The sequence below is a fragment of the Orycteropus afer genome, unplaced genomic scaffold (genome assembly GCF_000298275.1).
Source record: "Orycteropus afer afer isolate SDZICR_OR568_19922 unplaced genomic scaffold, OryAfe1.0 scaffold00300, whole genome shotgun sequence".
Classification (NCBI taxonomy): domain Eukaryota; kingdom Metazoa; phylum Chordata; class Mammalia; order Tubulidentata; family Orycteropodidae; genus Orycteropus; species Orycteropus afer.
In genome coordinates, this window is record NW_006921887.1 from 1612803 (window position 1) to 1628429 (window position 15627).

Here is a 15627-nt window from a genome sequence, read left to right on the forward strand (position 1 = left end):
ATCTGTAATGTTATTTTAGTCATTGGTTGAAGATCTCCCACCCGTATAAAGTGTTTTCCCCCAGGTAGCCAAACTGGGTGCTTTTTGTTGCAGAGTGGTTTGGGAAAAGCCTAGTCTCTGCTTCAGCAGATCTGCCTCCTGCCATCACAGAACAGTGGCACTTTGGACAAGTTACTTTATTTCCTTAGGCCTCAGGATGCTAAGCGCTAGGGTCCTTTCCTTTTGACTCTACAATGCTATCTGACAGTTTTACCTTTTAGATTGCTCATGTGTTCTCTAATCACCTTTTGGACAAGATACAGGTAAAAAGTGAAACAAAGATAGTGAAAGGGAAAGGGGTGCCCAAAAAGGAAAAATCACACATTTAGAGCTCAGACAAGTTCTGGTGGTGCAATGGTTAAGTGCTTGGCTACTAATTGAAAGGTTGGTGGATTGAACCCATTCAGCAGCTCTGCAGGAAAAAGACATGGTGATTTGCTCCCATAAAGATTACAGCTTGGAAAACCCTATGAGGCAGTTCTACTCTATCACATGGGGTCACTGTGGGTTGAAAATGAAAATGACTTGACAGCACTTAACAACTACAGAAGTTGCTGTAAGAGGCCCAGTTACTTTCTGGTCAACCTCTAGGTAAGCAAGTGAGTCAATTATTAATTGTATTTAGTTAGTTAGTTCATCCTGTGATGCTGCTAAAATAGAATTCCATTTCATTTACATTGGAACAAGCAGAACACACCCAACCAAAAGGATGAGTCTGCAATGGGATACAGTCCCCCTGTGAACAGTGCAGAAGGACTGTTAATGTGGTGTGAAAGATTCCTTTGTTGATCTTTAAATTACAAGCATTCCAAGGGACCCAGAGGGCCCAGAATTTATAGTACTTTCTATTTTCAAATGAAATGCGGTGACTTAATGTTTTTCTACATAAGCCTTTACCAGTTGCACTGTGCACAGCAGGATATAAATGTCAGCACTGTGATGGGGGCGTGTTGACACTGGTTGAGTGTTCAAAGCCTGCACACTGTCATTATTCTGCCTTCCCTGCACTGACAGCTTGCTACTGAGTTGAACATACCTGGAAAGAAGTCAATTTGGCTTAGCACTGTCTCAGTTTCTCTGAGACATTTCTCATTCAAGTTTCCTCTACGATCTAATGGTCTTCCCATAGATAAAACAAAATTGAGTGTGTTTTACTGGTAAATAGAGTGATCAAAATCTTGTTTTAGGTTCATTGATGACTTAGCATCTGGTTTGTAAAAGGGAAGTCGTTCTCACTCTGCAGTGCTCTCTCCCCACATCATCAGTAGGATTAACATGAACTTGCTTGCTTTGTAGTTGGTTGTACCTTACACAAGCCACTGATGCCTCCTCCAGCAATTCTAATCAGTGATTTTTGTGGGTATCATCAAATGACAGAGATTCAACCCTAGCTGCTCATTAGACTCACCTGGGGACCATCTAAACATCCAGATGTTCAGGCCACATCCCAAACCAATTAAATCACATTTCCAGGGATGAGACCCAGTATTTGTGCTTTTTAGTGTTCTCTGGGTGATTCCAGTAAGAATGGGTCTCTTCCCAAAGGATGAGTAGGACAGCAGTGTGAAGGCCAGGTGGCAAATCTTGTAGCCACTGGCATTTTGGAGTGGAAAAGTCTCCCATTACTGTACAGTTGTAAACTGTTACACTGAGTCCCAATGTAAATGAGTAACTTGTCCAAAATCACAACGTTAGTTGAAGGCAGAGCCAGAACCAGGAGCCAGTGTTAAATAAGCAAAGGACCCTACTATGCCAATTAAATCTCTGTGAATTCATCAGCTTCATAATCAGGCCCAGTCATTTTTTCTCCCCTAAATGTCCTGACTGGAACAGGTGCTTTAAATTCAAGCAATCAGCCCTGTTCTCTTTCTAATACTAAATCACTCCTGAAGTCCTTATAAAAACACATGTTTCTTTTTCTTGAGCCTTCTGGAAGAAGATCCTTTTGTTGTGTAATTAGGCCTAAAACAAGTACATCCCATCCTAAGGGCTGTTTCCTAGCCCAAGGTCATGTGGTGTGAAGGACTCTTAGCACAAAGCTGAATTGTGCAGGGACTGCTTCTGTGGTGGTGGTTATGACCACAGTATGTTTCATGTGCAAAATAGCACATTTTGGGGTTGTGTGTCAACTTTCCATGACTACCTTTGTTATCTATATGTCTTGCTAATAGCCTCCTTCATTTGCAATGTAATACTCCTTTAAGCTACTGGAGGAGTGGGGGGTAAGGGGCAGCCAAGCACAGTTGGCATGCCCTAGTGGAACTTGTTTTTTAAAACATGTCAATTTTTGAGAGGCAAATCACAGATGTATTCTCTAATATGAACAATCGTGCGTTTTCTTAAACGTTAACACCATCACCTGCGGTAGGAACTACAGCCTTCTTTTCCAAGGCCCAGCCAGCACTATTTTCCATAAATTTTTCTAGAACTGGAACTTTTTTTGAACAAATTTGACACTGCTCAGATGTCTGTTCTGGAAATGGAGACTCTTCTGTGTTCTCTCTGTCTCTGGCTTGTTTTCTGTGAAAACCAGGCCTCTCCCCTTTCAGGGACAATTTAGGGTGGAATGCAATAGTTTCCAGAATTAAGGCATCCATGCACAGTAAAAATAGAGGAAGACAGGAGAAAATGGGATATATATATGTTGTTGTTATGTGCCGTCGAGTCGGCCCCGACTCATAGTGACCCCTCCTTGGGTTTCCGAGGCAGTATCACTACAGAAGTAGGATTGCCCAACCTTCCTTCCGAGGAGTGGCTGGTGGGTTTGAACTGCCAGCCATCTGGTTAGCAGGCAAGTGTCTTAGCCACTATGCTACCAGAGCTGTGTGTGTGTGTGTGTGTGTGTGTGTGTGTGTGTGTGCATAGCCAAGAAAAGGTGACAATTGTGTGTTTTCCTGTGGTAGTGATGTTAAATGGGAAATTAAAAAATAATACTCTTTGAGCTGGGCAAATTAGCCCCTTTCAATTACAGGCAAGGGGTCTTGGGCCTTTGGGCAGCACACAGCGGCTGCACCCCCCTCAAGAGAGCATCAGCCCTGCGCTGCTTTGCCCACGGATCGGAGAGACCATATTGGCGGCTGGCTTGGGGTGTGTGCAGACAGCGGAAGGGGTGCGTGGGGGTCCACAGGCGGCCCGCCCCGCGGGGAGGGAACGGTTCTTACAGTCACTGATCGGCGCGAAGGGCGCACGGCGGCGGCCGAGGGAGCGATCTTCGGCGGGCGCCTCGGGAGGCCTCTTACCGGCGGGCAGCGGGAAGGCGGACGCGGTGTGGAGCAGCACCAGGCAGACAGCCACGACATCCCATAACTTCATCTTAGAGTCCCGTCCAGCGGCGGCACCTGCGCCAGGCGGGCCGCGGGAAAGAGAACCAGAAAATGCGCATTAGGTGTGGGCGCCCCTAAGACCCCAGCATCACATCCTTGCGGTACCCTGCACTCTCTCCAACCTCGTCACTACCTTCTTCCGGGACATCCCTGGGCATCCTCTCCCTCCCCTACTCCAGTTCTCCGCTCCCCTGTCTCCCGGCGCGCCCTCCCAGTCGCGTGCTGGCGGAAGCTGCCGTTGTCCTACACCACGCCGTCCCAGGGGTCGAATTTTCAAGCAGGAGCTCTGCCCAGGCCGCTAAATCCCCCAGCGCGACGGGACTCCAGGCCGGCCTTTTCTATCGGCAAGCAACCCCACCCCCACCCCCACCCCAAGGTGTTGGGGCAAAACCCACTCCGCCAGCCTCAGCCCAGGAACTTCTTCCCCTCCCCTCCCGGCAGCTCCCACGAGCTCCAGGAACCAGCCCAGCACCCATGCAAGCGATGGATTTTTTTATTTGAAACCAAGCGCACTCCTCTGCAGGAGGGTGTCTTCACTGCTACAAGCTCACCGCCAGGGTCCGTCGCATCTCTAATCCCACCCACCGTCTGCGCTTCATTCTTCCCACCCCAAATAACCGTTTTGTCCCCGGTACAAGAAGTTAGGGATTTGGAGACTTGAAGCCTGTATGGGGCTATGGTTAAAAGTACTTAACTTCCGAAGCATCTATTCGACCTTAAATACTAGTTGCACCTCTCAACAGTAATAAAATAATAATAATAATAATAATAATAATAATAATGCATGAGAAGAGCCTAGCGGGGCATACACTAAACAATAACAAACGTTTTACCATTACTGATAGGCAGGGATTGCATTTGTGTTGAAAAGTTAAACTCTCTGTAGAATACCCGAAAATCCCCTCTTGATTTTATTTTGCAACCCTGAATGAACCCTAATTCCCCTCATTTCCAAGAGAGAGTTGCGAGCTCCCCTCGCCCATGTTCAGCCACTCCAGTCACCAGAAAGCCTAGGCCACGAGATGGCACGGGATCGGGGTGTAGCTTCTGTCAGTCACAAAGCTCGGATGCTTTCCAGTCCTCACACTCACGGGAAGGACGGCCAGGCAGCCGAGGGCGGGCAAGAAAAAAGGGGTTGTGAACTACGGGCCTAGCCCCACCCAAGCAGGAGGTGGAGAGGGTATCCCCGCCTATCGGGGTCCGGCGCTACCCAGTCCTTTCTCAATACCAGTGCTCCAATCTTCGAGTGTGCAGGAGAGAATTCTCAGACTACTAGAGATTCACGCTGCTGATTATCCCCTTTTCCCAAATAAAATGGAGTCATAAAAAAAAGTCCTTGAACTTTTTTCAGGGGAGGGAAATACAGTTTCCATGAAAACACAAAAATCTCAGGACTTCTCTCCATTAGATCCCAGGCACACCCGTCTCCCTTCCAGCACCGTTCCCCACCCCCAGCACCCCATCCAGAACCCCGGCACCAGTATCAGTCCCGCCCACCAGGGGAAGGGTTTAATTAGGTCGCCACTTCCCGCTGCGGAGACGGACGAATTTTCCTTTCCTTGAGCATTGGCTTGCTTTGCAGCAGCTGGGCTCGGGAAGTTTGCTGGGACTGTGGACTCTTGGTGACCTAAAGCTCCGGGAGCCTCAAGCCGCACGGATTAGTTTGCAAACCCGGGAAAAATAAGCGGATCTGGGACCGGGCGCACTAGCCCAGGCAATACACCCAGACAGTGCAAAATGAGCTCAGCGAGGCGTTCTGGCAAGAGGGATTGGGGGAATGCAAGGCCTCCCGCCCTCTCGGTGCCGGCTCCCGGATGCGTGCGAAATGGCTGGCTGAACTCAAGAGCAGGGAGGCGCGGGGTTAATGCGCCGTTCCAAATCGCGGTGCCCGTCAGCAGGAAGCAACAGAGGCACCAGATTTCCCTTCCGCATTAAGAGAGTTTTTCCCTTTTTTCCTGCTTGGCCGACTTAGGGCTTTTTAAATTGGACGTGGAGATCCTCAATTAGAAGTGTGGCGAGGCTGGCAAAGCAGGAAAGCAGTGGAAAACTCCCTGCCTGGCCAGAGGAGGCTCCCCGCTTCCGTTCCCGCCCTCCGCGGGGCGCGGCTCGGGCCCCAAAGGAGCCCACCCCTCCAAGTCCCGCCCCCTCCCCGAGGAAAGGCAGGCGCACTCTTCCTCCGAGTGCCCCGACAGCCTCTAGTCAGATCGGCTGCTTAGTTCTGTTATTTGCTGGGCTAAGCAAACACTGACGTGACTGGGACGCGCTTCTCAGTCTATCCGCGTACCCTTGCACACCTCGCGGCCTCCTTGTGTGTCTCTTTGTAGCTTTCCCGAAGCAAGTCTGCTGGAGTTGTACCTCCCACCCCTCCCCTCCGCCACCCGCCTTTGCTGCGCGCTCGTTTTGCTTAACGCGTTGCCACGTGCAGGAACGAAGCTCTCCTCCCGAAGTCGGCTTTGCCAGGTGCCCGCGCGCCCTTTCCGGGGCCTAACTGGCTGGTACTCCTCTGCATCCGGGACCAGCGCTCCTTGGCGGGGCCAAAGGGACGCTCCGCGGGCACAAACACCTGGGTCCTTAGGCCAGGAGCGGAAAGGATGCCCAGGTGAGACGCGCCTGCTAAAGCCACGGCTCGATGCCGGGCGCTACGGCGTTCTCAGCACCAGGGGGCACCAGAAACCGCCCTAGTCTGAAGCTCCCCTGCGGCCTAGAGCCCGACTAGTCATTTTAAGTAGGAACGGGAGGAGAAAACCACACCCCTATAATCCTCCCCAAATCTGAATTTGCTCTGGAACGTCTCTGGATGTCCTTCCCAACGTCTCTGCTTCTCAGGCTCCTACCCCTCCATCCTCTTTCCCTAGTTGTTCTCTTCCCACCTCACCTGAGCTGGTTTCTTCGCAACCTGTCTTTAGAACCGCGGTCGCCGCCCCCCTTTCCCCGCTTCTCTGTGACAGCTTCACCGCGGGTGAGCAATCCCGCCACCAGTACCCCCGCGCACCTTCTCGTGCCTGGAGGCTGGGAGGTTTGTTCGGTCTTTGCCTTCAAGATCCAGATCTCTGGGAGAAAAAAGGGAGGAGGTGGGACCGGGGAGGGGGCGGCTGGCTGTACACGGGGGTTTCTTCTGGTTGGAAGAAAGGTTGCTGAAAGAGCTATCGCTTGTCTTAAACTGCCTCGTGTCTTTAACTGACGGAGTCCTTATTCTCCCCCTCCTCCCCGCCAACATTTGGGCCCTAGAGGGGTGTGTGTGCCTGTCTGTTAAAGCAGGCTAGGAGCGGGTCCAGGAGCGTCCGAACCCCTAGAGGAGTGGGCTGAGGACGCGGTGGGCTCCCTGAACATCCGACACTTGTCATTTGTTAAAAAGGCACCACAGCCCCCTCCCTCGCCAAAAGCGGGACGCCGCGAAACAGGAAGGGACACCCAATCGCAGCCGGGACTCCCACTTAGAGGGCTTTGCGAGAGGGAGTGCGTGCGTTGAGGTTGGGAGCAGCGTTTCTTCTTAGAACACTTAAGTGTACGTTTAAAATTCTGAGGAAGAGTCGTGAGCGCTCGAATTTATCCGCGTTGCGGGCTGGAAGAATTGCTTGTCCCGGCCAAGAAGCAAAAACTTTCGGACCCAGAGCCCGGAACTGCGGGAGGGGTGCGCTAGATCGAAACGAGGAAGACACCCGTACGTTGGGGAACCCCGGAAAGACCAAGATTCCAGACCCCAAGGCGAATTTGTTTACAAGGAGTGGGTTTAGAAATCAAACCACCGCGGAATCGGACCCGTGGTGGTGCAAGTGGGAAGGTGTCATTGGAGAGGAGGCACAAAGTACAGGGGGAAAAGAGTTCGTTAAAACAAATAATCACCTCGATAACCTGGCAGAGACTTTGAAGAGTGCCAGGAATCTGTTCCAGGCGGCGACCTGCGTCCCAGACTGCCAAGGGAGCCCCTTACCTAATTAACCTGCACGAGGATGGTTATTGGGGTGGGAGAACACTAGGAAAGAGTAAGGAACCAGGTCTTGAAAAGAGCGAAGAATGTAGCTTTGCAAGGCCGCGCCCAGAGGAGGTGAGCCCTCTATTTTTTTCAGCACCTTTGCAGCAGTCTCTCCCGAGCCCTGCATTTTCTTTCCCTTGAAACAGACCAAAGCGAGCTTAATAGGAAGTTACACTCTTGACAACGACAGTACCTGCAGCTGCACATCCAGAGAGAACCTTCTCTAGTTATAATGGATTCAGGGATGACCCCAGCTCGCATCGTCGGGAAACTTGACAGAGGAGCGCCCCACCCAGTCGAGGGAAAAGGCACCTTTCTGGCATTCCGGGGGCCAGGGCATCCGGAGGTTATACAGAGCTTGGCCCCAAGAGCAAAAGGCAACCTGCCCCTTTACCAGGCCAGCCTCTCTCCGGTTGAACTTCACTCTTCTCTGCCCTCTTGGCGCCTCGGCTTCCTCTAGTCTTTCCTCTTTCAAGTCTCACCGCAGGCTCTGGAGCCCAAGCCGCGCCCCTCTGACCCTGGCGCCCCGCAGCCCGCTGCGCCCATCCGCAATACTGGCGCCTGCTGTTCCCTCGACCTCGGCCTGCTCTCTGACTTACCTCGGATCTGGTCTCCGCAGACCTCCAGTTGGACATTAACTCCAGGAACCCCGAATCCCAGCCAGGAGAAGCATCTGGGCCAAGGGTAGGAGCGCGGAGCCCCGCCCAATAGGTCGGGGGCAAGAGTTCGCAATTCAGGGGCCGCACTGGGTGGCGAGGGCGCGCAGGAGGCGGTGGCCAAGGTTCCCGCCGCCGCAGCCGCGAGGAGGGCGAGGGCTGCGGACAGTTCCCTCGCCAGCCCCCCACACCCCCAGAAGTTGAGGTCCGAGCAGCTGCCGCTGCTTTGGGTGTGGGGCGACACGGCTGCGCGCGCCGCGCTTTCGGCTGGGGCTGCACGAGCCCGGGGCGCCGCGGACCGCTAGCGGCGGCGGCGGCCGCGCTCTGCGCCTCCTCGGGGCGCAGCTCTGGGGAGCACGAGACAGGCCAGGCAGATGCTGCCGCCGGAGCTGAGGTCTGGCCTGGAAATCCGAACGAGACACCACGTCAACCAGCGCAGAGAGTCCCGTGAAGACATGAGGGCGCCAGGAGCGCAGGCTGGTCCTCGAGAGCCCGGGCCGGGGGGCCGGGGTGGGGGAAGGGAGCGCGGGGCCCCGGGAGGGGAGGGGTCGGGAGGCTGCGGCGGGGCCCGGCGGTGGGGGAGGGAAAGGAGCACTGCGTGTTGGCGCCCGAGCTCCCGAGGCGGGGGAGCGGGTTGTGAGTGTGTGACGCGAGGCGCCCCTCCCCGGGGTGTAGGGAGAGCGCTCAGTGCGTGAAGACGCCTCGGGGCTCGCGCCTTCTCCTCGCGGGATAGATCCGGAGGAATGTGCGGAGCTTGGCGCTGGTCAGCCGAAGGGGGCAATCCAAACTTGACCGCGGCGCCCGCGCTGTCCGCCTGGCTTCGCTCCCGCGCTCGGCGCTCGGAGGGAGGGCGCTTTGCCCAGTGGAGGACTGACGGGGCTTTCCTCGCGACTGTTGAAGTCTTTCTTTCCTCCTCGGCTCTCTCGTCCTCTCGCTTTTCTGCAGGGCAAAAGGCAAGCAGCCAGCAGGGGAGCGGCCAGCAGGAGTTCTCAAAGCACCGCAAAGGAGAGATGTGAGCAGCCCAGTGAGGGAAGCCGAGTGTTTGCCAGGGGACGCTGCGAATGGGGATGCATTTATAGGACTCTCACTCCGTGACGTGCCCTCCAGGGGCTTTTCTGATTCGCTTTCTGACCTAAACAGACATTAGTTTAGTCCCCATGCAAGGGCCAACACGGTCTCCAAATATCTGCTGGCTGAAGTCAGAGGCTTTGCATATCATGTATTACATGGCAGGCAATGAAGAAGGCTCCTGAGGCTGGCCGGCTGCTCAGTCCTAGGCTCCATTTTCATGGTGATGTAATATAATACCAGCCATGGGGTAGGCACATACATTCAAAACCCCAATTCCAGAGGCGTAAGATCACTTTATCAGGAACAGGTCTGGGGAGGTAAGGCTAAATCTGCTTTTACCCAGATTTTTTAAAATACAGATGGGAAAACCTAGCCAAGCACCCCTTTGGGCGCCGAGTTTCCAGCGAGCGAGAACCCAGCCCCCATCCCAGAGCGGTGTGAACGAGCGAGGTGAGACCTCTTAGGCATTCCTTTTGTCGGTTAGCTTACCACCAGAAGTAGCCAGGAGCCTTCTTTTGTAGAGGACGCGAGGACGGCAAGTCCTTACACACCCTGCCCATGGCTATAATCTTAAATACATTTCATTCACATGGGGCATGAAATTAGCTTTCCCTTTAAAATAATGTATTCAATGAAGTATGTCTTTGCTAAGCAGAAACCTGCTTTCCGGAAGCCATTGGACCTGATCAGGGGGACCTCTTTTATTTTATTAGCTGGGGCCAGGGACAGTGTAAACAGGCTCACTTTACATCCATGTACCTCTTGTTTTATGACTCATCCGGTTGTTGGGGAGTATGTGTTCTTCAAGTAGCTGATACAGACAATAGACAGGGGGAATGTGTGTGCAATGTAGGGGGAAGAGCACGTATTATTAAACCTACAAAGTCAAAGATCAGCTACTTTGGAGGTTTGTCAGTGAAGCTAGTGTGGGAGGAGAATTGTTCCTAGTGACATGAGTGTGATTTAAGATTAAGCCGAGTGAAAATCGAGTCATCCAAACATACCTTAGCAGGAATTAGGATGCTCTTTGCAGTTCTGCGGAATGTGACATTTCCTTATTTGATGGATTTATGGTGGAAAGGTAGATGGAGTTGGAAACCAGAGGGAAGAATAAGTTCGGCATATGTCTCCTAGTTTAACCTTGTTTTGGGACTTTGAAAATGGCCCTAGTTAGTGTTCTTAGCAAGAGTAATTTCTTCGTTTTTCTGAAGGCTTTTCACTGGGGATGGTCATGCAGTTCAAACACCTATCATTATAGCCATATGATATATGCCAGGCAAAGTGCTAGACCTTGAGAATTGTGCCGACTGGGCATTTGGGGGCTGCAAGGAATAGATACCAGTGAGTTTACCCGAAGTGTTGGAGTTTACTGTGGAAGGAAAGCAGGCTGGAATCTCTACCACTCAGCCACGTGGCTCAGAAAAGCCTTCCGGAAGGGCCACCCAGCCAGGCTACATGAAAACTGGATTGAAGTTCAGGAACTGGAAGGTCATTCAGGATACAGCTCTGTGGCTGGGTTATCTTGCTGCCCCCTCAGCAGCAGGCATCTCCTGAACCCTCTAATGGGCTTAGCCACCAAAGTGATTCAGCTCCTCTCTCTCGCTGTTTTTCTCTGCATGTCTTTTGGCTTCCGCTCCTGCTACCAACTGCTCAGCTCTCTGTTGATCTGACTTGTAAACTCCTTCAGTGAATGAGTCTAATTGGCCCTGTTGGGCACTAACCAGGTGCTAGAGTTGGACTGAGCTTTTGTGTTAGGCCTCCTTATAGGCTAGATGTCCTGTAGATCTGCAGACTTTGGGTCAGATGTCTATCTCTAGACGAATCACCTGTGTCCAGGTTGTTTGGGGGTCATATGGTACAGAGCCTGCCACCTTTGCTTAAGAAACTCCCTAGGATTCCTCCTCTCCTGGATTGTAGTATAAGGAGATCAGTGCTCTAATAGAGGCATGTCTGAGGGGCCTATGTACTGAAGGCTGATCCTCCATGGTCAGAGAAACTTTTGCTACACATTACAGTCACCTAGGGAGATTACCAAAAACAAAAACCTATGCCTAATCCTTATCTAGAGTCCCCAAACCAAGACAAACTCAACTGCCATTGAGTCAATTTGACCCATAGCGACCCCTCTGTGGGTTTCTGAGATGGTATCTCCACGGAAGTAGATTGCCCAACCTTCCTTCCGAAGAGTGGCTGGTGGGTTTAAACTGCCAGCCTTCTGGTTAGCAGTCAAATGCCTTAGGCACTACGCTACCAGAGGCACAAATGGCTAAGCGCTAGACTACTAATTGAAAGGTTGGGGGTTCAAACCCATCCAGAGGCACCTTAGAAGAAAAGCCTGGTGATCTGCTTCCAAAAGGCTACAGCCTTGAAAACCCTGTGGAGCACAGTTCTGCTCTGCAACACATGGCCTCACCATGAGTCAGAATCCGCTGGACAACTGGCAGTTAGGCCTTACCCCGGTCAGTTGAATGAGAATCTCTTGGGGGATGGAGCTCAGGAATTGGTATTTTAAAAATGTTCCCCAGGTGGTTCTAACTGCAGCCAGACTTGAGATATTAATTAGCTTTTTTTTTTTTTTTTTAACATTGTAACCATTTTATGATTCTTTTTGAAAGCAAAGCCAAGATCCTAGCCATATTTTGATAAGTTCCAGATTGGACTCTTCAGCAGTGTTCCATTCCTTTTGGAATATTAAGCAGCTCTGGTGGAGTAATGGGTAAGACATTCAGCAGTGGTTCAAACCCACCAGCTGCTTCGGGGGAGGATGATGAGGCAATCTGCTTCGGTGAAGATTCACAGCTTTGGAAACCCAATGGGGGTTGCTGAGTCAGGATCAACTCAATGGCAATGGGTTTTGGAATATTACGGAATAATTTCAAAACATTAGTATAAAGGAAAATACAAGATTTAATTTAGAATTAAAGCAAATGCTTCTAATTTTGAAAGAATATTTACACAATTACAACATGCAGATAAATGCAGAAAAGATCTGAAAGTCTCAAGAGCCCACTACTCCAAAGCCCGACGTTTACGAGTATTGTAATTGATATTGACAGAATTTCATCAGACTCAACTTTAGAGACTGAAAAGCTAAGTAGCCCCTTCCAAAGTGCCTGCCTCAAATAAGTAGCCAGAGAGAAAACATTTGGTGTCTTGGCAACAATCTCAAAGCCCCCCAGATCTGAAAGTAAGAAGCCCCGCAGCTCCATGGCTATAACATGTCAGTTCTCCAGGAAATAAAAGCATGTTTAATTTGAAGCTGTTCCTCAGTAAAGTCCAGTAGAGAACAATTTGCAAAACCACTTTTGATCTCAATAGGCAGATCGTCCCCTGATGAAACAGTAACAACAAACTACTGAGCATCCTCACATTGTCTCTGGATCTTAGCCCATCAGCTGGCAAACCCTTCCTGAGAGCCAGAAAGGAGAGAGTATGGTTTAAGCATCTCTGAGAAAGAAGGTTCAAAGCCCTACTAATTTACCACTTCATCATTATAGTGTTGCTGCCAGAACTTATGGTAGATCTCTAACCAAACAATATATTTGTGATTGGTGCTTTTGGCCCTTGCAGATCTTACAACCCTTAGGAAGAGAAAACACAAACACAAAATGATAAATAATAATAATAATACAGAGGCAATTTAAACCCACCAGCCACTCTGGGAGAGAAGGATGTAGCAATCGGCATCCGTAAAGGTTTACAGCCTTGGAAGCCCTGTGAGACAATTACTCTATGAGTATGAGTGGGGAATGGACTTGATGACATTGGGTTATGGATCTCAGTCAGGTGCCTAGGTGGCACAAAGGTGCGAACACTTTGCACTCAACTGCTAACCTAAAGATTGGCAGTTTGAACCTACCCAGCAGTGGTGTGGAAGAAAGGCCTGGCAATCTGTTTCCATAAAAATTACAGCCAAGAAAACCCTATGGAGCTGTTTTCCTCTGTAACACATGACGTTTCCCTGATGTGCTACTCTGTAACACATGAGTTGGAATAGACATAATGACAACAGTTTTTTTTTTTTTTTTTCAAATGGGCCTCAAGTATTACCATATTTGGAACTCAAACTAGACCTTGACTGGGGTAGGTAAGCAGAGAGGAGGGGGTGGGTGAAGGGGATGATTCACACAAGGTGAAAGGGGTCTCTGGAGACCCATTTCTAAGCACTCACAGTTCTTTGCTCAGCATCTGTGAGCTCCTAGGGCTGCAGGCTGTGAAGGCTGTGGGGTGGGCGGGTCAGCCTTTGGCTATGCACAGACAGTCCTGGGGCAAGCTCCCAGTGGGGCTTTGCAGCTGCAAAGGGCCAGGACCCAGGTCCCTGGACTCCCTCATAACTTGGGTCATGACGGCTGAAACTGAATCCATCACTTGAGCAGGGCAATTTCCTTTTCAAAGTCACCACTTTATTGGGCAGGGATTTGTTTCATGCTTGCTAGCTTTTTAAGAGCTGTTTTCACCAACGATGCTGTTACTCACAAAGAGAAGATAAATTTGCTATCTTTCAGCCCACTTCAAAAAAGAAAGGGGAAAAAGCCCAAACTGAAAGGGCCCCTTTGCAAAGCAGTGGTAGGAAGAGAAAAAATCTTTGGAGCAAATTGTTTCCTGTAAGAAATCAATTCTGACATTGGCCAGGTAGATAGTACAGTGATTTCTAGAAGTTTCTTTCAAAGGGACCAGATTGTCTAATTATCCATTAATTTTGGTCCCTGAGATATCTTTGTGAGATTCTTATTTCCCAGAAATAAATCTTATTTCATATAATTTTCAGGTATCGTGGAATCTTCTTTTGATTCTGTATCCCCCCAAACATTTATAAATTTGAGAACTACTTTTAGCTCACGGGCTATACAAGAGCATGCAGTGGGCAGCATTTGGCCCGTGGGCTGTAGTTTGGTGACCTGGCTTAGGTGAAAGGTGTAACTGTGGTGATGGGTCAACCCTCCAGAGTTATGCCTATTTTTCTCTTTTTGCTCCTTCTCTACCTCGCTGGGATACTGTGCAAATAGGTGAGATAATAAACCAGATTTTCTGAGTTCATAAATTACTCCCTAGGAGTAATTTATATTGCACGCATAATTTTGCACCACTGGGGTACTATTTGGTAAATTACTGCACTCCAGCAGTGTGCTAAGTGGCACCCTAGTGACCTGAAAGAGTTAAAGCCTCCCTCTATGCAATTACCTTACTCCCGGGGCATAATTTACACCCCTAGAGGATCTGGCCCACCATATGTGAAGTGCTTGGAGTCCTCTGAGAGTAGTGGGCTCTAGAAATGTGAAAAATTAATGTTGCACAAAGTGCAGTTTCAGACTCTTGTTTAGGAAAGCTGTCGTGTGACTCTCCCCACAACGGACCTGTCAGGTAGGTCATAGTTATCCTTTTCAGAGTCATTCTCTAGCCAGTGGAAGATCATGCCATAATATACCCAACATAAGGCTAGGGAGCAACATATTTGTAGAATGACTTCATCGTTGGAAAAATGATGGGTAAATGATGGGGAAGTGCATTTTAGAAATCTGGGTAAAAAGCAAAAACAGAAAAGATGTTAATTGTACTAAAGTATTTGCTGTACAATGTTGAAAAGTAGGAGGTATGACTTAGACATAATGAGCCCAGTTTTTAAGACAGACACAGGAACACTTACATATTAAAATGTGGCATCCTTTTCAAAGTGGTCACCTGGGGAACTATCTGCATAGGCTAATACGCTGCTATCATGACACTGTTATAAAATGTGAGCAGAGGGTCAGTCATCCAACAAATATCTCTTAGATATCTCCCTTTATACAAGAGCTCTGGTGGCATAGTGCCTAAGGCATTTGACTGCTAACCAGAAGGCTGGTGGTTCAAACCCACCAGCCACTCCTTGGAAGGAAGATCAGGCAATATACACCTGTAGTGATATTGTCTCAGAAACCCAAGGAGGGGTCGCTACGAGTCAGATCCAACTCGACAGCAGTGAGTTTGGTTTTTTGTTTTTCCTTTATAAGGCCCTGTGTTGAGAGTTGTCAAAGGACATACAAAAGCATAAGATACCATCCTTATAATCACTGGTGGCAGTTACTTCAGTTTGGGGATGAGTTCAATTTTGGGCAAAGAATAAACCATCTGATGTAAATTGTAGTGAAAGAAATGGGTTAAAGCCAAGAGGAGGGAAGAGGTGACTATAGGGAGGAAGTGGGAAGAGAGCTATTACATTATGGGGAATTGCAGTCAATGTCATGAGGCAAAATGTGTATGAACTGCTGTATGGAAAAGGAATTTGCTCTGTGAACTTTCACCCAAATCACAATAAAAATAAACAAAGAGGTCATTTTGAGGTGGCTCTTCTGCCACAGCTTGGTGGTAAATTTCAATGATGGCCTCAATTCTTTAGCCTTCTAGTATGCATGCTCTTTGCAGTTCTTAGTAAACCAAAGTGAACAAAATCTTGTTGTTGAGTTAATTCTGACTCATAGTGACTCTCAGAGTCACTAGGTTTCCAAGCTCTAAAGCAGATTGCTTCATCTTTCTCCCACAGGGCAGCTGGTGGGCTCAAACTGCCAGTTAGCAGCAGCTTAACTAC

At 49.7% G+C, this 15627-nt stretch overlaps 1 protein-coding gene across 1 annotated transcript in view; it reads right to left on the minus strand.

The window, feature by feature from the left end:
• GDNF (glial cell derived neurotrophic factor) overlaps window positions 1–4220 on the minus strand; it is a 29120-nt gene extending 24900 nt beyond the window's left edge. The window contains exons 1-2 of the mRNA XM_007951576.1: window positions 4196–4220; window positions 3201–3377 (exon numbers count right to left, since the gene is read on the minus strand). Coding sequence (XP_007949767.1) covers window positions 3201–3377; window positions 4196–4220 — 202 coding nt within the window. The remainder of the gene's footprint in view (window positions 1–3200; window positions 3378–4195) is intronic.
• Between the last annotated feature and the right edge of the window lie 11407 nt (window positions 4221–15627).